The 20085-nt window shown below is 45.2% G+C and overlaps 1 protein-coding gene across 7 annotated transcripts in view; it reads right to left on the minus strand.

The window, feature by feature from the left end:
* The window catches only part of SERGEF (secretion regulating guanine nucleotide exchange factor), a 217453-nt gene that overhangs the window by 185783 nt on the left and 11585 nt on the right, over nucleotides 1-20085 (minus strand). For 6 of the 7 annotated variants that reach the window (XR_005837067.1, XR_005837068.1, XR_005837066.1 and 3 more), the window contains exons 6-8: nucleotides 15980-16093; nucleotides 13370-13432; nucleotides 9497-9655 (exon numbers count right to left, since the gene is read on the minus strand). Coding sequence is in view for 4 of the 7 variants with exons in the window: in XM_040638872.1 (XP_040494806.1) it covers nucleotides 9497-9655; nucleotides 13370-13432; nucleotides 15980-16093 (336 nt within the window). In the remaining 3 variants the exon portion in view is untranslated. The remainder of the gene's footprint in view (nucleotides 1-9496; nucleotides 9656-13369; nucleotides 13433-15979; nucleotides 16094-20085) is intronic. The other variant, XM_040638873.1, reaches the window with a different exon arrangement.

Genomic DNA, 20085 nt, shown 5'->3' on the forward strand with positions numbered 1-20085 from the left:
TCCCAGACCAGCCCACAGTTCCACTTTACCACAATGCTTAGGGCTGGGGGGCACCCTGCAAACCAAAAATAAAGTCAGCCCAGGACCAAGGAAACAAAGCCTTTCAAAGGTGGGAAATAAACTGTCAGGATTCCTTGCAAACTTCAAGAAAGGGTAAGACAGGACATGGGAACATGTGAGCACTGCTTGAAGAAATGCACTGGAAATAACAAACTGTAGGTGCCCGGGGTATCTATCTCCTAACCTTGGAGGGCATCAGTCACGAGGACACCTGCTAGGCCTTCCATAAGCCAGCCTCCAAGTTACCACCCAGAGCAGATCCCATGCTGGGCACACCACCAGAAGATGAGGAAGACACACTGGGGTAGCAACATGTGTCTGCATGTGCTTCCCCCACCAGACACAGGCTCCTCGGGGTAGAGTCATGTCTCTTCTTCTCTATCTCCAGACCTCTCAGCACCTGGCCAGAGCAGCTCCGTAAAGGTGCATCCAGGCAGATCTCTCAGATTCCTGCACAATCGCGGGAACTGTCCACATTTTGTGGACTCAACTGACCACATTTTTCGCTCTGTCTGCAGCCTTCTCCTAAACCCTTTAGTTCAGACCCTAAGAAAACATTCTGTGTGGCTTTAAATAGGTCACTTGCCTTTTCTGGCCTCTATTATCTCACATTTGCAGCATAATGGGGGTTCTACTAGATGATCCTCAAAGTCCTTATAGTTCTAAGATTCTAGAATTTGAAACCCAATCAGGGCAAATCAAGGCTATTCTTCACCGGCAGAGCAGATAGGGACAGTGGAAAAGGGGAAGCAATCAAACAATGCTTCCCTCTAGTGGTGTAATGCGGTCACTACACCCTCTCAGCTCCAAGCCCTATCAACAAACTCCATTCAATCCCACCCTGAACTCTGAACAGGAAAAGTCGGCTTGCACCCAGTGCAAAGGAGCAGGAAAAAAAGCAAGGACACCAGGAACTAATGCGGCCTTGAGCCAGTGCCACGACAGTGGAGAAATTCTATCTTGAGGAGCAAGTATATCTTGGAGCTCAAAGAATCTTTTGTGACCTCCAACTCCCATCTTCCGATGAGGAAACCAAGGCTCAGGGATGTTCAGAAGGGACTTGTCTGAGGTCACAAAGCTGACTCATGACTAAGCCAAAAATAGATCTCCGCGTTCCTGCCTCCTTCTACAGTCTCTTGCCTCTCTTCCATGCGACCTCCCAAGTGAAGCCGTGAAGGCGATTTGTCAAGGACACATACCCCAGAAGTGATGAAGGGGCTACTTCCCTGCACGAAGGGGCAAGAAATTTTATTCATTAACCTTAATGCTTATGCAGGATATAATCAGACTACAAACTATTCAGCATAAAAATATAAAAGAAAATAAAAGCCTCACATAATTCCACCAATCGGAGATAAAATTCTGCTACATTTCCTTCTAGTCTTTCCTATTCAAACATTCTTTTAAAGGAAAAGTTGGAAGTTATAGTGTAGTAATTTATTATAATCCACTCTTTTCACTTACTATATCATCAGCATATTCCTGTCATTAAATATCCTTCTTTTTTTTATTAAATATCCTCCTAAAACATCCTATTTAATGACTATATATTCTAACATATGGTTGTATCATAATTTAACTGGTCCCCCTACAACCCCTTTTGTATCCACGCATTTGTTGTCATAAATTAGGCTGCAATGAATGGCGTTATAGTTAATCTTCCAATACTTCCATAATTATTTCCTTAGGCCAGTTTTATTTTAATATAGGACAGAATTTCAGAGTCGGAATGGTCCCTAGAGATACAACCTCCTATTGCCCAGAGGGGAAGAAAGGGACCAGGGAGTTTTGTGTCTTGCCAGAGGACAAAAAGAAATCAAGAGAACCAAGTCCCGAACTCTCCATCCATTAAAATGTGACCTTCCTGGGACGCCTGGTGGCTCAGTTGGTTAAATGTTTGCCTTTGGCTCAGGTCATGATCCCAGGGTCCTGGGACTGAGTCCAGAGTCAGTCTCCTTACTCAGCGGGGAGCCTGCTTTTCCCTCCGCCTGCCACTCCCCCTGCTTGTGCACTCTCCCTCTCTCTCTGACAAATAAGTAAATAAAATCTTTTTTTTTTAATTTTTAAAAATAAATAAAATAAAACGTGACCTTCCCTGACCACCCTCACCCACATGGACCTCTCCTTCCCCTGAAACCCTAGAGCCTTCAGTGTCTGGGCCACTCTTCTCACTCTTCGCCACATCATTCTTTTTTATTCTTCTACTAAGTATTTCACCTGTTCATCCAAGTAGTTCTGGATTTTACATTCCCCTGTATTCTGTAGCACAGTGTTAAAGACATATAGGTAAGCATTCCACAAATACCTGCCAAAGGATCAAGGATAACTAAGAATTTCCTTCCCTATTGCTTGGAAGAATCACTGGCAGAAATTGGAGAAAGACGCTTCTCTGAAGAGCAAAAGGAGTTCAGTTAATGAGCTAGAGCCTTCTGAGATACGTACTTGGAATGAAAGTAGCAGGCTTGGGGACAAAAGACCGGGTGCAAGTTTTAGTTCTGCCAGTCTAGTAAACCAGGGCGATGCAGCTAACCAATTAGATACTTGTCTGTGACACAAGGATAACACCCATCTTGCCAGCTTCACCTGAGGAAATGGATACAAAAGCACTTTATAGCAATAAAAGTGATCCATAGAGCTATGATTGCTACTGTATTATCACAAACAGAAATGCAGCTGCTTCTGTGAACCCTGGCATGGCGTCCTGACCCTTGCTCCTGGGCACCATCTCCTACTTTCTACTGCACACACAAACCCATTAAGGGAATCTATGGCTACACACCTGAGGTGAGAATCAGTGTTTTCTTGAAGCAGAACTTCATGTACGGAAGAAACTACTCTTCCTGGCTCGGGTCCCTGGGTTGGTTAGTGAGGTCCTCCACATCTCCTCATCATCTCTGGAGAGGATGAGACAAGGTGGAGAGAGCACTGCATGGAGAGCCTTGAGACCTGAGTTCTGCTCTACCTCTTCCACTCACGCCCCGTCAGTCCTCAGTTTCCCCATCTCTAAACTGACAGAGACAGGCCAGATGAGCTCGAAGTTCTCATCCATTCCTGACATTCTAAGGATTCTCAGATAAAAACGAATGACTTTAATAATAAGCAAAGTTATTCATTTCAAAATAGTCCTTTGGGCTCGCTTTGACTTTCAACCATTGGGTTTTCAGAGTTCTAAAGCACAACCATCATGAATTCCAAAACTCTGCTTTAAATAGAGCCCATGAGGTCAGAATCTCCCTGAGCTCAGTTGAGGTTTCACGATATTTGGTCCCAAAGAAGATGGAGTAATATACACTGTCACCCTATTCTAAAAAGGATCTTGGCCCCAAAACAAAAAAATCAGCATGAGATATATTTATAAATTTAAAAAAAATAGTGTGAATCAATGGCTGGGCTTGGATTTCACTAATGCTTAGACATCAAATACAATAAAATGTCTCTTGGCCGGTGACACTTGAAGCAAGAAAGGACAGTGGCTAAGAGTTGGTCCCTTCCACATGTGTCCTGCAATTCCCCACTTTAAAGAAACAAAAGAATAAAACATATCTCAACTGTAAAAGGCTATAACCAAGAACCAAGAGGACTATGATGGGAGGGGGAAAATTTTACTGAAAAGTAGAATTGGATTTCCAGCTTAACTGCTGCCATAAATCACTCTCTCTCCTCTTTCAGTTTTCTCATCTGCAACGTGAGGAAGTGTCTTCTTCCATCTCTGATTCTTTAAACTTCCAAGTCTCTAGGACTTTCTTAGGGAACACTGAAGAAAGTGAAGAATGTCAAGAACTCTGTCTTTGGGCTCACTTTCTCAGTCCACAGCTATTGGGGGACCACAAGACTACTTTGGGATACTGCGTGGCTCAGGGAAAGCTTCCAGCATTCCAAAAGCAACCTGATTCTAGACACTCTGACCAACCCTATACTAAGGTCGGGATCTTGTGTAACTCATTCCCCTTGAGATTCTAATAAATTACCAGCCACCAGCCCTTAGCATTTGTAAGCATCGATCTTTCTGCACTCGCCAGGAGAGTTCTGAATCAACCTGTTACCTGTCCGGAGACATCCAAATCAGCCCCATGGAGACTTCTCCCGGAAGAAGATATGGGGCATGTGACCTCCAGAGAGCTCCAGAGTTCCCAAGAGCAGAGGACGCTAATGTGCACTAAATCGGGACATGAGCCCAGTCCTCATGGATGCTGGAAGCTTTAAGACCTCATCTCATTTAGTCCTCACGCAAGGTCAGCAATATTTCCCCATTTACCTAATGAGAAGATAAGCTCATTTATTCATTGGTCCAACATGTATTGAGCACCAACCTCATACGTGCCACGTACTTTGCCAAGCACCAGGGATATACTGCTGAGAGAAAGCAATGTATCTCCTGCCCTTATAAGGCTCCCTGTCTAGTGGGAGGAGGAGCTAGTCAAAGAATCTACAGAAAACAGCACAAAGGAGAAGTTGTAGTGCTATGAGACAGATGAAAGGGAAAAGTGATTAGTCAGGGAAGTCAAGGGAAGGCCTCCCTAGGGAGGCAATGACTAAGCTGAAAGAAAGAAAAAAAAAAGGATATAACTAAGTCAAAGTGAAGAAGGAGCTCAGGGATAAGTGTGCTGAATTGAGGGAACATGAGGGGCAAAGGGTGGAAATACACGACGCAAAGCGCAGATTGGCTGGACAGGCAAGAGCTGGCACGGTACGAAACAGGGCTGGCACAGCAGCAGAGGGCAGACCACACCGGGCCTCGCAGGACCACGAAGGAGTACACTTTCATCATAAGAACACTGGGAAGCCACTGGAGTGTGACATGATGGGTTTGTAAAGACCTTCCAGTGGAGGTATGAAGAACAGATTGGGGGGGGTGCAGGGAGTGAGTGTGGGAAGACGAGGAGGTCAGGGGCCACAGAAGGAGCCAGAGAAGAGGTTTCAGGGGCCTGACCCACGGTGGTTGCAACAAGGGTGGAGAGAGCTGGGGCTGCCCACAGCCATACAATCAGGATGCCACAAGAGCTGAGATGCAGAAAACTAGGCCTGACTTCAAAGCCCATGCTGCTCCTTACCTTGTCATTTATTCACTCATTCAACAATTCCGTTACTGATCGTCTACTATGTGCCGGGCCTGTGCCAGGTGCTGGGGACACAGCCACGAGCGAAACTGACAGTGTTCTCACAGGGCTGACAGTCTAGGCATTAAACGAGAATACACACGGATATATACAATTATAAACTGGGATGTGTGTCATGAAGGACCAATAGTGTGATCAGAAATCTTCACAGGAGGGGCGCCTGGGTGGCGCAGTCGTTAAGCGTCTGCCTTCGGCTCAGGGCGTATTCCCAGCGTTCTGGGATCGAGCCCCATATCGGGATCCTCCGCTGGGAGCCTGCTTCTTCCTCTCCCACTCCTCCTGCTTGTGTTCCCTCTCTCACTGGCTGTCTCTCTGTCAAATGAATAAATAAAATCTTTAAAAAAAAAAAAAAAAGAAATCTTCACAGGAAAACTATCTGTAAGGCCATGAAGATCTTCCTAGCTGCTGATGAAAAGAAAAAAAGCCACTTGCCAGCCTAAATGTAAGTGAAGGACTTTAGGAAACTTCCCCCCTCAGAGCTGGACACTGAGCAGCTCTGGCCAGCTCATAAGCCCTCAGGGGAAAGCTGGTATGTCTCAAGCTCTGCACAGACCCTGTGGACACAGAAGGCTTTCTAAAAGTCTCACACACTGCTTAATACACTCACATATCCCAACCGCAGGCACCCCTCACCTAGGTGTGGACTGCATCTCACAGTTGGGATCTTTCACACAGATCTACTCATTTGACCCTCACGGCAGCCCCAGGTAGAATGCAGGCAGGTTGGAATATCCTGCTTGGGAGAGGAGCAAGTTGAGGCCTAGACAGGTAAAGTGACTTGACCAAGGTTGCCAAGCTAGGAAGGCACCCAGATCTGCACCCAGACCTCACCAGAAGCATCTCGGGCCAGGAAATCAGGACTCTGGGATGAGACGGCTACCAGTCACTGAGCCTAGATAAAGTCACCCAGGAGTCCCGCTAAGTTCCTGAGAACAGTGATCAGGGACATTAGGCAGCTTGGGAAAGGTTTCTAGAATGCAGCTCCTCCAGCCTGAGACACAGGTATCCTTGCCAACTTTCCCAGATTAGAACAGGTTCCCTTGGACTCTTTCCAAGTGCCTCTGACTAACAGAGAAAAGTATTTTTCCATCGCAAACACTGCAGGCAGGCACCAGACTCCTGAAGGGGGAGGGCAGAGACTGCATCCCAGATTCCCATACAGACAAGCTGTGAAGTTATCCTGACACCGTGTGAACCAGCTAAGCACCTTCCATGGAGATGCGGGGCAGCCTCGGGCCGCGTGTCCCAGTGCTGGCCAGACCCGCACCGGGGGCTAGGTAGCTCCTTGCTGTGGGGGCTATCCTGTGCATTGCACATCTTTAGCAGCGTCCCTGGCGTCCGCCAACTAGATGTCAGTAGCACCCCCTAGTCTGAGAACCAAGTATGTCTGCAGACACTGCAAACAATCCCTGGGGCACAAAATCGCCTGGGGCTGCGAAGCACTAGTCGAGGGACTGTGCAGAGGGGAAAAGCAGAGTCCACTCCTCTTTCTCTTCTCCTAACCCACCCATCCCATCTAACTGGACAGACAGATGGCCAGTGTACAGAAATCCTTCTTTTAATCAATATCACACAATGAATGCCTTCCAGAATGAGCCCAAGAGCAGCCTCTGTGCTGATGTGGCCTGCAGGTAAGTCCCAGGAGCAGTTCGCCACTGGGGCTTGTAAAAACAACTAGAACCAAATAACTCCTTGTTCCACTAATGAGCTGCTTCTGACCCCGTGAGCAAATCTCCTTCCCCTCAATATGAGCAGCTGAGTCTGACTGAACGGGAAGCCCTGGGTGTTTCTTCTCAGTGACGCTGGGCCGGGGCAAAAGCTTCCACTGCTGCTAGAAGGAGCACAAAATCGGTGAATCGAGTAGCAGGAGACTCCCATGTACCCAAATTCAGTACAACAGGCAGGACACTCTGACACCCCAGCTCACAACTGTTCTGGACTAAGGAGAAAGGGGAAAGTGACAGAGCACATAAACAAGAGATCTGCATTAACAAGTTAATTAAACAGCTGAAATATTCCCGAAAACTCTCGCTGTCAAGTGGAGGTGGTGATGGGAAGCTGAGCTCTAGAGCAGCTGGGGTGACTCAGACAGTGTCAGGGCCGTGGGCTGCGACCTCCCACCCCGAGGGCCGGCCTGGGCTTTGGCCCAGCTGTGGAGATCGGTGTCAGTTACAGCGCTACAAAGCTAGCGCCCAAGCAGCAGCATCTCTGCTACCTAACTAGTTAGCGGGTTTACTGACACTCAACCAAACGCACTGCCATTTGGTAGTAAGTGTATCTGACTACACGGGAGTTCTTTGAAGACTAACCACGAAACACCCACCTGTTAACACCCAATTACTCACACTCCCGCTCCCTCCTATGCCCCTTCTGCACGCTGTACTCAGCTCTATCACTGCGTATCTCCTACTGCAGCGTGCCGAGATTGGATAACAGGTCGGTCTCCCCCAGTGCACAGGGGGCTCCCTGAGGGCAGGATTTATATCTAGCATAAGGCGTGGTACATAAATAGATGTTCACCATTTGCATGAAGGACGGACGGACAGACGGATGGATAGTAAAGTCTTCCATGTCTATCTTCATAGACTCAGGCCTATCTACACATTCTAGGGAGGACACAGGCCAGGTCTTTTCTCCAACGCTCACCACATTGCTCAATAGGTTCCCAATAAACAATAACTGATTTGGGGGCGTCTGGATGGCTCAGTCGTTAAGCCTTCAGCTTAGGTCATGATCCCAGGGTCCTGGGATCGAGCCTCACATCGGCTCCCTGCTCGGCAGGAAGCCTGCTTCTCCCTCTCCCACTCCCCTTGCTTGTGTTCCCTCTCTCGCTGTCTCTGTCAAATAAATAAATAAAATCTTTTAAAAAAAAATAAATAACTGATTTGGCAAACTGAAGCTTTTTGTTCATGAACCAGTGAGACCAAGGAAAGAGGTCAGAAATCCTAGCTGTCTACCTTGACTCGTATGTATTTGAAGATATTTACGCTCTTCTAACTAGAAAGTGAAGATACAGAAGTGAACAAGACTAACACGGTGCTATCTCTCACAGAGCTCACTGTCTGGGGCAAAAGGCAAATATTGACAGTTGTGCAAATACACAACTACTGTGCTCAATGAACCTCCTTAAGAACAGTTTTTGTAGACAGTCCCAATCCTCCAGCAGTCTGAACCTCTTTGAGGAAAGTCATGATTTTCCCCTTTAGAGCATCCTCTGAAGTTGTCAATATGGAAAGTCTATTTTACACCTTTGTGAGACAGGCCTCTGTTCCAAAACAGTCATAAAGTTTTTTAAAAGACCAATGAAAAGCCTCATAGATATAAAGACTCATAAGTGTATGTCTGTGCGTTCCAGTGTGTAGTAGGTGGGACTTGCCAGGAATAACTGAGGCAGACCTGAAACCCTATAAAAACCGGAAGGCACTGGAGTAACTAACAGTCACTAGGTCGGTATCTGGGAGTCTGGAGATCCGTGTGTAGCAACAAGCAGGCCAAGGGCAGGCAAGGGGACTCCTGAGAACCCCTGAAGTTCAGAAGGCCCTGACATGATCATAGATCTTAAGAATTACATGTCTGGGAAACTCCACGTAAGTCAGCGGAAGCTCTAGGAAGGCAGGGAAGAAGAGAGGCCATAAAAAAACAAGCCCAGAGAACAAAATCAGCAATATGAAGACCACAAAAGGAGACGTGCCCTAAGGGAAAGATGAGAAATAAATAAAGACTCAAGAAAAGATGACGATCCCAGAAGCTGGATGGCATGGCATAAGGTGACATCTGAGGGGACGTATGAGATGTCCGAATCAATGTATGTGGTTAGGGTTAATGGAAACGTAAATCAAAATATCCTGCCAGCCATGATGCCAAGTAATGCTCCTGCCTCAGTCTTGAAATATTAATCTTTAAGTTTCGGAAGCCTTTAATTTAGACTCAGGTGCAAATCCAAGTAGAGTCATGTCTTCAGCGAGGACAAGGCAAAAACTCCCCAACAACCCGGACAGACTTCTGGGTGATGCTACAATGGGTTCCTTCTCAAAACCTCACAGATTCGTAGGGCCAGAAAGAGTTCATCTAACCTAGCCTTGCCTCTTTGGGTGTAAACCTTTGCCCTAGAGAGGAAAAGCTCCGTATCTGGCTGACTGCAGAACTCGACCCCAGATCCTCCCCGTCCCAATCCGTAGAGCTTTTCATAGTAAAAACCTACCTACTTAGTCCTGAGCATTCATAGCTGTTTAGACAGCTGTCCTCCCATACCCAACACCCGCCCCCCCGGCCCCAGCCCACTGTTCTTACCAACCACAAATTCTCTGCTGCTCTCTCACCTGTCTGAGCAACCAGGTGTGTCCACCCACTCCAGACAGAAGTGACCTTTTCATTCTGAAAACAATGTGCTTCTATTTTCTGGGGCATAGGAAGAAAAGCAGCCAAGGAAGCCAGTTGCCCATGCTTGTTGCTTCCCCAAACATACAGCTCTCCTGCATCTTAAACAAACAGAAGGGAAACAAAAGAGGTGAAGGAACATTAGTTCAAAATGATGGGAAATAACACAAATCTGAAAACAAAAAAAGTGGTTAAGAGAAGTTGTATTATTCTTATGCTATGACACTGAGTAGAGCAAAGCAGGATACAAAATTCATGTATAGCATTTTAACATGTAAGATTGTTTTTAATTCTATAAATAGGAAACAAGGCCAAATGTTCTTAGTAGTTTGTCAAGGAATAGGAATATGTAAGTTTACTTTTTCATTAATTCATTCAACAAAATATTTACTGAACATCTACCATGAGAAAAACATGTTTCTCCATTTTCTCCATTTTTTAAAAAATATATGCTTGCATTGCCTTTGATTAGGAAAAATATATATTAACTTTTTAAAATAACAGGTTAAAAGATATATTATTTAAGCTTAAATTTTTCAGACCTAAGATTATCTCACGACATGCCCTGTCCATCAGGAAACACAACACTGCTACCTCCCATCCGCACAGCACTGCAGTTCATTTGAACCTCACAGTAGTTCTGTGGTATAAGCAGGAACACCACTGACTGACATTGTGAATTAACAGAAAGAAAGCAAATTCAGAGTCAAGTGACTCTGGCTTCTATTCCTGGACCTGCTAACCAGCTACTGACCTTGGACAAATCACTTTCTAAGCCTTAGTTTCACCAGCTGAAAACCAGAGGGGAGGGCGGATGGCCTAGAAGGGCCTAGAAGGGCAGACCGTGTAACTGATGACACAGGCCACAAGAGAGACTGGTGGGCCACGGCACCAAGCCACAGGGAACATGCATCTCTAAAAGGTATTCAAGTTCAAAACCATTTTTAACTGGAAGCCAGACCAAATGGAGCCGTGAGCTACACAATTTGGTCCGTGAACCTACGGTCTGTGACTCCTTGAATGATCTCTAAGAGCTTTTCCAACCACCCCTAACATTCCACGTTTCTACACTGTAGCATATAGCACAGAGCACACACGTGGCTCCCGAACGCTTGAAATGTGGCCAGTCCAAATTGAGATGTGTTGTCAAACAAAAAAAGCACAACAGATTGCAGATGGAGCACAAAAACACCACAAAGAGCGCAGTTCCTTAATAATTTTCATACTGATTACTGGTTGAGATAATATTGTGGGTACATTGGGTTAAATAAAATATATTATTAAAATTAATTTACCTGCTTTTTACTTTTTGAAATGTGGCTCACATCATATTTCTATTAGACAGCAGTCTTCTCAAAGCTAAAGAAATCAAGGCTTGGAAATGTTAAATGACTCTCAAGATTACATGGCTAAGAGAAAGCCAAGTCCTCTGCTTCCAACTGCATTTTGTGACTGCCCAAAAAAGCTTTCCAGCACTGCTTGCCACAGGGCAGTGTGGCAGAAAGCCAAACAGTATCATTAAAGGACATCAGACCAAGATTCGGGGTTCCAGTCCAAGAGCTGCCACTCCATCGCCCTTTGACACCGGCTGCATCACTTCACATTCTGGGCCTGTTTCATCAGGTCTAAGATGAGGGAGGGTAAGTCAGTGGAGCCATTCTGTCACTCAGGTGACCTTGCAGTGCTGACATTCTGCAGTTCGATGATGTGAAATTTGGTGTACTTCATGCCCTGAGGGAGGGCAACCTCCATGGACTTCACCAGAGGGTACAAAGTAGGAAGATCCCTTAAAGAGGGCAGAGAAGCCCCTCGGCAAAGTCTCAGCCCATTGAATGGACCGGTTAGCTACCAGCTGCCGCTGACGGGGAGCCTGGGTCTGTAACAAGCCTTCATTTATCTTAGAAAGTCTAAACCATCTTTTTGCAAAGACAAACAGCCTTCCACATGAGGATCATCACACTGTTGCATCAGCAGGCAAAACCACATTCTGCTGCAGTGCCAAGTAGTTATATAATCTCCCACAACCCCAGAGAGAAGGTCCAAAGAGCAACAAACAAAATCCAGTGTGTAACAGCTTGAACTAGACCAGGAAGGAGGGAGATTCATCTTGACAATTTTCAACTCACTTTCAAAATATCAAAAACCAATTTCCTTTGTGAATATACTTTAAACAAATCACTAAATTATACACCTTAAAGGGGTGAATTTTATATGTGAATGCTATCATAATAAAACAAAAATTCAACATCTATGTTTTTAAAACATCATAGAAGTGTCCCACATATGAAATAATAAATAACTTCACTAATTACAAGATTCTTGAAGAAATTGTTAGCAAGCAATTAGAGAATCTCTACGTTTACATAATGCTGGCTATTCAAATTGATTGGGACAGAGTAGAAACATCTCATACTATACTCTTATTCTCAGAAAAGAATGCCTTCCTCAACCCTCACTGACTGTGGGGCACAAACTAGTCACTCCTCACCCTGGGGCCTCCAGTCCTTCCTCTACGAAAGGAGAGATGGGGTCAGATACCCAGGGGGCTCCCTTACAGTTGGCATTCACTTCAACTCAACCCTTGTAACATTTGTGTAAGTCTACCTAATATGAGACATAGGCTAAAAGTACGTATTTCTTTTGTTAGTTGGTTGTTTGAATTTGTTAAATAACAATTATCGGTAGTTTAGAATTCGTTAAGTATTTCAACTCTCACATTATGGCTCTTGTACTCTGGAAACAGTAGCAGCTTCTCGGTTGGGCTGCATTACACATTTGAAGTTGAGAATGCATGTTACCGTTAATTACCCAGACTGTGTACCTATGTACACATACACCTTAATTTCCACATAAAACACTAAAAACACTATGTATGAAAGTCATTCACCTTTGCTCAAAAAAGGTCCTGCCTTCAGCTCTGGTCTTACCAAAATAAATCTCTCAGAGCTCTTGTCTCAGTCTACTGGTAGGGATCAGAGCAGTCTTGGCTTTGAAAGAGAACCTTTGGAAGAGACAACCTTCACTTCCAAGAAGATGCTGCTTTGTCACTGCAAAGTTTGTACTGTATTGGCGGGGTGTGTCGAATGGATGGAAGGATGCGTCACCAAAAAGAGAGATATAGTGTGAGAGAGAAAAACAGTTTAGACAGAGAGATGGAGGGATCAGAGATGAAACAGATTGCAGAAATGCATAAAAATACAAAATAGATTAGAGAAATATGTGCATAATTTGATTTAGAAAGATATGTAGACACAGATTAGATGGAAGATACAAAGACGAAAGGTAAATAAAAATGGAGATAAATAGATAAATAAAGAGTCGATGAACACAGACAGAGCAGAGAGGTAGATAAAAGCACTGGAAGACAGGTGGATAGAACAGCCTAGTCAGAGAGCAAAGAGCTAGAGGGAATAGACAGCTGTATTAGACACCAAACGGATCGGGTGGATAAGATAACGGTGTGCTATACCAACTAGCTGCTAGCTGTGTGATCTGGCGATCACAACTACCCTGAGGGAGTATTCTTGTCCCTACTGTACAGCGGAGAGGAAAGGAAGCGAGCCTGTGTTTCCTTCATATGGACGCCTTACACGTATTGTCATCTTTACTTCTCAAAACTACCCACAGAGTACTCAACGGAGAAGGCAACAGTCTCGGAAGGTAAAGTGACTTCCTAAGATCAGACCAGGGGAGGCAGCAGAATTCTGACTCCAAGTCTCCGCTCTTCCCTCTGTGTCCCAACATCCACCATGTGAGGCAGAAACATGCAGAACCCCGAACAGCGTGTTAGACTCTTTTGAAGAGCTGGTTCTTACCTGTCAATGAAGCTGAGTGATCTGAGCCAGCAAGAACACAGGTTGCTTTTGAATTCTCCAGGCCTATTAAAAAAAAAAAGAAAAAATCTTCTGAAAGCACATGTATAACAGAACAAATTAGGCAAAGAAGGGGTTCAGGCAGCACCACTGGGGCCTGAAAGAAACTTGCAGCCAAAGCAGGCAGGTCTGAGTCGGTGGCGCTGGCCAAGAAGATGGGTGATGTGGCGGGGACACTGTTTACATACCAAGGGATTAAACAAATAAGTAAAATATACTGAAGATGAAGGAGCCGATTTGTCACTAGCAGACAGGAGAGGAAAGGTACAGATATGAAAAGGTGGAAGGCTAGAGTCGACCATGGAATAGTGGATCGTAATTGGAGAAATCACTGTAAACTCATGGTTTCGAGTGGAAACAGACAAATAGACATGGGTGTACATATGTGTAAAGATGTGTGTGCACACATCTATCTCCTAGCTCTGTCCATGCGTGAGCCTAGAAGCGACATCTCATACATTCAGCTGCCGTGTCATATGTGTGCAGGCAAACTCCAAACAACATACAGGCAGAACTAAGAATTTGAACCGGCCTTCCATCTCCAAACGTAGCACTTTTCCTCCCTTAATTACACACTGCCTTCACTGACAGGTTATAATCTCAACCAACTCTGCTAGAAACCGTGGTCACTGGGTCTAGCGTGCAGAGAAATGCAGTCTTATTCCGTAATTCTTTTCTGACACTTCTGTTTAATTAACTAGTACCTTAATAAAATGTGCCTCACACCTTCGAGTATCCTGTGGAATGAGAAAGGGACAAAGCAGATGTTTCCAGCACATTCCCCAGAGAGGAAGCACGGGGCCTCGTGGCCAGGCAAGGAGAGGACAGCCAGGGTTGCAGCTCCAGAACTAGCAGCAAAGAGGGAACGATGGGGAACAAAAAAGGAAAGACTTTGAGGGCAGGAAGCTTACGATCTATTCTAATGTCTCATCGGAAAACTCCACCATCAACTTGAAATCTAAGCTGTGCCCCTAAATAGACCCCAGATAGGTCATTTAAATCAAATCAAAGCATTTCTGATTTCTTCCAATTACAGGTCCTGTGCTGAAACAGAAAGTAGACACAGTTCCTGCCCTTAAGAAGCTCAGTCTGTGGCATGTGGGAAAACGTACAAACAATTCACAATACTGCAGTACCTTGCGCCACCCATGCACGTGGAGAAAATGCAATGGAGTCAGAATGGGGAAGACTCTTCACTGAGAAAGTCTGAGTTAGGCCTTGAAAAATTATCAGGATAGAATAAAGATTACCAGAAGGAACGGGAAGGAAGGCATTTCAGGCAGGGGTAAGAGCTTGCCCATAGACACAGAGGAATAAGAAAGCAGGAAATGCCCAGGGAGCAGCGAATACCTAGATGAGGCAGGAAAAACATGTTTGGGAAGTATGAGTTTATTTTATGCATGGGTTCAAGGTCATGTGCAGTGGACTGCCTGTCCAGCATCCAATGCCCCCTTCTCCTTCTCCAAGAGTCTCCCCTCCAACTCTACCTCTGGGCTTCAGGGTGACCACCCTTGCCCGCAACTGAATGGGAGCGCCTCCAGGACTTAGAAAAATCAGAACGACCCCAACACCCTGTGCATCACTCCCACTGTGGCTTTCTTTTCCCTTCTCTCCCTACTTCCTATCCCACCCACAAAAATTCCTCCTTTGTTCTCACCTAGAGGATAGCAGAGCTTTTCTGTGCGGGTTTTCCTAAGGCCAACCCTCGGGAGACTGGGCCACAAAGTAAGAGAGCAAGAGAGAAAGAAAGGAAGAGGAGGAGATGCAGACACGGTGCTATACGGAGAAAGGGAAGGGGGCCCACAGTGAGATTGTAGGCAGAGAAAGGAGCTGAAGGAGACTGAGCCCCAGAGTGAAAAGCAGAAGAGAAAGCCCTACAGGCTAAATGACCAACAAAGACAGACCAGACCCATGGGCAGAATGGTCACTACCCACTCCTCATGTGCCCATGTAAAGAGATTTCCCTACAGAACACTCCTGGCCCCTCACTCTACACCCTCACTCTACAGCCTCACTCACTCCTGCTCTCCTTTTGGGAGAAGGAACTGGGCATGCGAGGCACAGTCCCTCCAGGTTCTCCCTTTGAGATGTGCCTGCCTGCAGAGAGGGCGCCGCCTCACGCGCTCCCAGCCATGCGGCGAGCTTAGCAGGGCTGAGGCTACGCAGCTGCTACAGTGCCCGGGGAGTACATCGAACCAGGGCTTCAGAATCTGGAGGCTCACCAATGCTACACATTATTTCCAAACACCTAAGTCACGTCTCCCAACCCAACTTTCAACAGCTCTAGAGCTACCATTCTGATCTCCACTTATTTGACTTGCATCGATCCCTCAATGGGTTCCCCCTCTGGCAGCGAGGAGGGGCACTTTTACTGGGTCCACAAAATTTCTAACAAGACTAACAGATGAACCAACACAGAGACTAAAGACAGAGGAACTAAGAAAATAGCAAAAGCAGCATAAAGAGTAAACTCCATTTACCCATTTTCTGCATGCCTCTGTCACTATTTCTTGAGAAAGAATAAATATAGGACTCAAGAAGTACGGGCCTTACCTGTCACTCTGCTTGGTTCCTTTGCTGTCAAAAACGGTGGGAGAGTCTGCCCAGGGCACAACCGCCGTCCAGATGATGCCAAACCAGTCCCCCACTGGAATACAATGCCACTTGCTTCCCAATGGAGCAGAAGAGGAAAACGAGAAAATGTTTAATAGGATATTAAGACCAGACTGCTCCTGGAGCCCCATGATATGGGAGATTCTCAATGCATTCGCAGTTAACACACCTGCTATGGAGAAGCTCGGTGCTTCCACGGGCCCTGTGACTTGGTTACCACCAAGCCAATCACAAGTCCAATCTTCAGGGCAATCTAAGACCACCAAAGAAAATTCCCACATACTAACACTCCTTCCAAAAAGTTCCAGGACACTCTTCCAGAGTCAAATTACTGAAACAACACCTTATTCATGACTAACCAGGAAGGACAACTCAAAATCCAGACCCAGCAGGAAAGAACCCTGAAGATTATCAAGTCCATTCCTCACATTTAGTAAACGAGCAAACTGAGGGCTTGAAGAGACGATGTAATGTGCCCAAGGCCATACGGGGAGCTAGTAGCAGAGAAAATACTAGGACTCACCTCTCCTAATGTCTAATGCAGTATCTTTTCTAATGCACCAAGGTAAATGCAGTGATTCCTAATTACCAAATAAATACATATTTATGACTGCAAGATAGCTTAATAGCCACTCCTTCAGTGGCATGGCCTTTTACTTCCCTATCCGCTGAATCTAGTTCATGTGCCCATGTTCTGAACCTCATACAAATGTGTAGATGACATTTCATGTATTTAATCTACAGTCACTGCTCTGGAAGCATCCTGTGACCCACGGTCCTTTAGACTATAAACAGATCAGCCCGCTTTGTGAAATACAAGTGATGACGACGAGCGAAACACGGTGCCGAAATAAAACAACACTTACCATCTCTTCCACAAATAAACTGCAAGGAGGAGAAAAAGGAAGGAAGGAAAAATTTATAGATTAAAAGAATCTTGTGATATCCAATAAGGGATTAATACTCAAAATATATAGAGAACTCCTGAAACTCAACAACTCAAAAAAACCTGATTCGAAACTGAGCAAAGGACTTGAAGAGATATTTCTCTAAAGAAAACGTACAGAAGGCCAAAAAGCACATGTGAAAGAGGCTCAATATCACCACAATGAGATATCACTCCACACTCATTAGGATGACTATTAAAAAAAAAATAAAAGAGAAGAAATGTTGGCAAGGATGCGGGGTTATTTGGAACCCTTGTGCACTACTGGCAGAAACGTAAATGGTACGGCCATTGTGGAAAACAGCATGGCAGTTCCTCAAAAAATTAAAAATAGAATTACTATATGATCCAACAATTCTACTTCTGGGTATATAGCCCACAAAACCAAAAACAGGACCTGGAAGTGGTATTTGTAACCCATGTTCGTGGCAGCAGTATTCACAACACCTGACACGTGGCGGCAATCCAAGCATCTATCAACAGGTGACAGATAAGCAAAAAAGTGGTCTATCCACACAATGGAATAGTAGTCAGCCTTAAAAAGGGAGAAAATTCTGACACACTACAACATGGATAGACCTTGAGGACACTATGCTAAGTGAAATAAGCCACAAAAGGACAAACACTGTACAATTCTACTCACAGGAGGGACCTGTGTGAGTGGTTGAAATCAGAGAGTCAGAAAGTAGAATGGTAGTCACCAGGGGCTGTGGGGATGGGGGAGGGAGGTTATTGTTTGTGGTTCCACAAGATGGAAAGAGTTCTGGAAACGGACGGTGGTAATGGTCGCACAATAATGTGAAAGTGCTAGATACGCAAAAATGGTTAAGACGGTAAATTTTGTCATGTGCATTTTATCACAATAAAAAATCACAAGGAATAAATAAATAAATATTTTTGAAAGGAGAAAAACGACATTCATATCCACCACTTGCAGCCTAGACATCATTCAGATCCTGACTCAAACAAACTGTTAAAAAATATATTTTTTTAAACAGAAGGAGGAATGAACCATGAGAGACTGTGGACTCTGGGAAACAAACTGAGGGCTTCAGAGGGGAGGGGGGTGGGGGATTGGGATAGACCGGTGATGGGTAGGAAGGAGGGCACGTATTGCATGGTGCACTGGGTGTTATACACAAATAATGAATCAGAGAACACTACATCAGAAACTAAGGATATACTGTATGGTGACTAACTTAACATAATTAAAAAATTATTATTTAAAAAAGGGGCGCCTGGGTGGCACAGCGGTTGAGTGTCTGCCTTCGGCTCAGGGCGTGATCCCGGTGTTATGGGATCGAGCCCCACATCAGGCTCCTCCGCTGTGAGCCTGCTTCTTCCTCTCCCACTCCCCCTGCTTGTGTTCCCTCTCTCGCTGGCTGTCTCTATCTCTGTCAAATAAATAAAATCTTTAAAAAAAAATAAAATAAAAAAATAAAAAAAAATTAAAAAGGTAAAAAAAATCAAATATATATATATATTTTTGAGACAGTCAAGAAAATTTAAACACTGGATACTTGATCGAATTACAGCTTTATTGTTAGTTTTTCGTAAGTATGATGATGGTATTTTGGTAACGGTTTCAGAAAGAGTCCTGATCTTTTAGAAATGTCTGCAGAAATATTTACAGATTAAATGGAAGAGATGAGGACTTACAATTAAGTCCATCAAATGCATAATGGAAACTGCTGCTTTGTAACTGGACAGAAGTGTACACATAAGACTAGCAATTACAGAAAGTTGGTAAGAAAGGGGGAATTAAACCAATAATAGGCAATTCTCCAGTCCTGCTCATTTCTAAAAGGAGAAGCAGCTTATAAAAATGTAATTACTACCATACAACTCAGCAATCGCACTCCTGGGCATTTATCCCAGAGAAATGAAAATTTATGTTCGCACAAAAACTTGTCCACAAATGTTTATAGCTTTATTCTTAATAGCCAAAACCTGGAAACAATCAGATGTCCCTCAATGGGTGACTGGTTAAACAAACTGCATTGTTGTGGGCTGAATTGTGCCCCCCAAAATTCACATGTTGAGGCCCTAACCTCCAGTGTGACTGCATTTGGAGAGAGGCCTATAAGGAGCTAATAAAGGTTAAATGGGTCATAAGAGTGAGGCCGTCTGACAGAACTGGTGTCCTTATAAAAAGAAGAAGAGACACCAGATGTCTCCACCTCTCCATGAGCTCACAGAGCCAGCGCCCTGAAGGACACAGCGAGAAGGCAGCCATATACAAGTCGGGAAGAGAGGCCTCACCAGAGAGCAACCCTCCTGGCACCTTCAGCTGGGACTTCTCGCCTCTGTAACTGTAAGAAAACTGTTTAAGCCACCCAGTCTGTGATATTTCGTGATGGCAGCCTGAGATGACTAATTCAGTGGTACATCTATACCGGGGAATACTACTACTCAGCAATAAAAAGGAACAAATTATTGACACACACACCTTGGATGACTCTCCAGGGAATCCTGCTGAGCAAAGACAGTCAACCCCAAAAGGCTAAATACCGTACGATACCATTATGTAATGTTCTTGAAATGACATGACTGTTGGGGAACAGAAGAACGGCTGCCAGGAGCTTAGAAGGGGTGGGGGTGGGTAGAAAGTGAATGTATAAAAGGTATATAAAAGGGGATAAAAGTGGGTGCTAGCAACGGGCCACAGGCAGGATGGTTATGGTGCTGGGACGGTTCGTATCCTGACCGTAGCAAGACCAGCCAGGCTGCTGAGCTACCGGTTCACCTGAGTGTCACCATGGGGAGAAGCTGGAAGAGAGTGCATGAGATCCATTTTATTGCTTACAACTGCACGTGAATCTGCAATTATCTCGAAACTTGTTTCCTCCGTGAGCAACATGAAGCCCCAGGCGAGCATCCGCAGCGAGCTGCACCAGACCCTTCCTGGCCTCCTCCAGCCTCCCCAGGCCGTGGCTGGACTCGTCAGCGCTTGAGCCTAAGCTGCCGCGCCACTTTAGCTTGCCCTGCGAAGACCCCACGAGAGAGGGAGCAGAAAAATGACCCAGGGAGAGAAGAAAGACTCACTGCTCTTCTGCAGGCCTGCCACTGGCACCCTCACGCAAACTGTCAGCCCAAGGTC

Source organism: Ursus maritimus, unplaced genomic scaffold (assembly GCF_017311325.1).
Source record: "Ursus maritimus isolate PB19 unplaced genomic scaffold, ASM1731132v1 scaffold_23, whole genome shotgun sequence".
In the NCBI taxonomy this organism is placed as follows: Eukaryota; Metazoa; Chordata; class Mammalia; order Carnivora; family Ursidae; genus Ursus; species Ursus maritimus.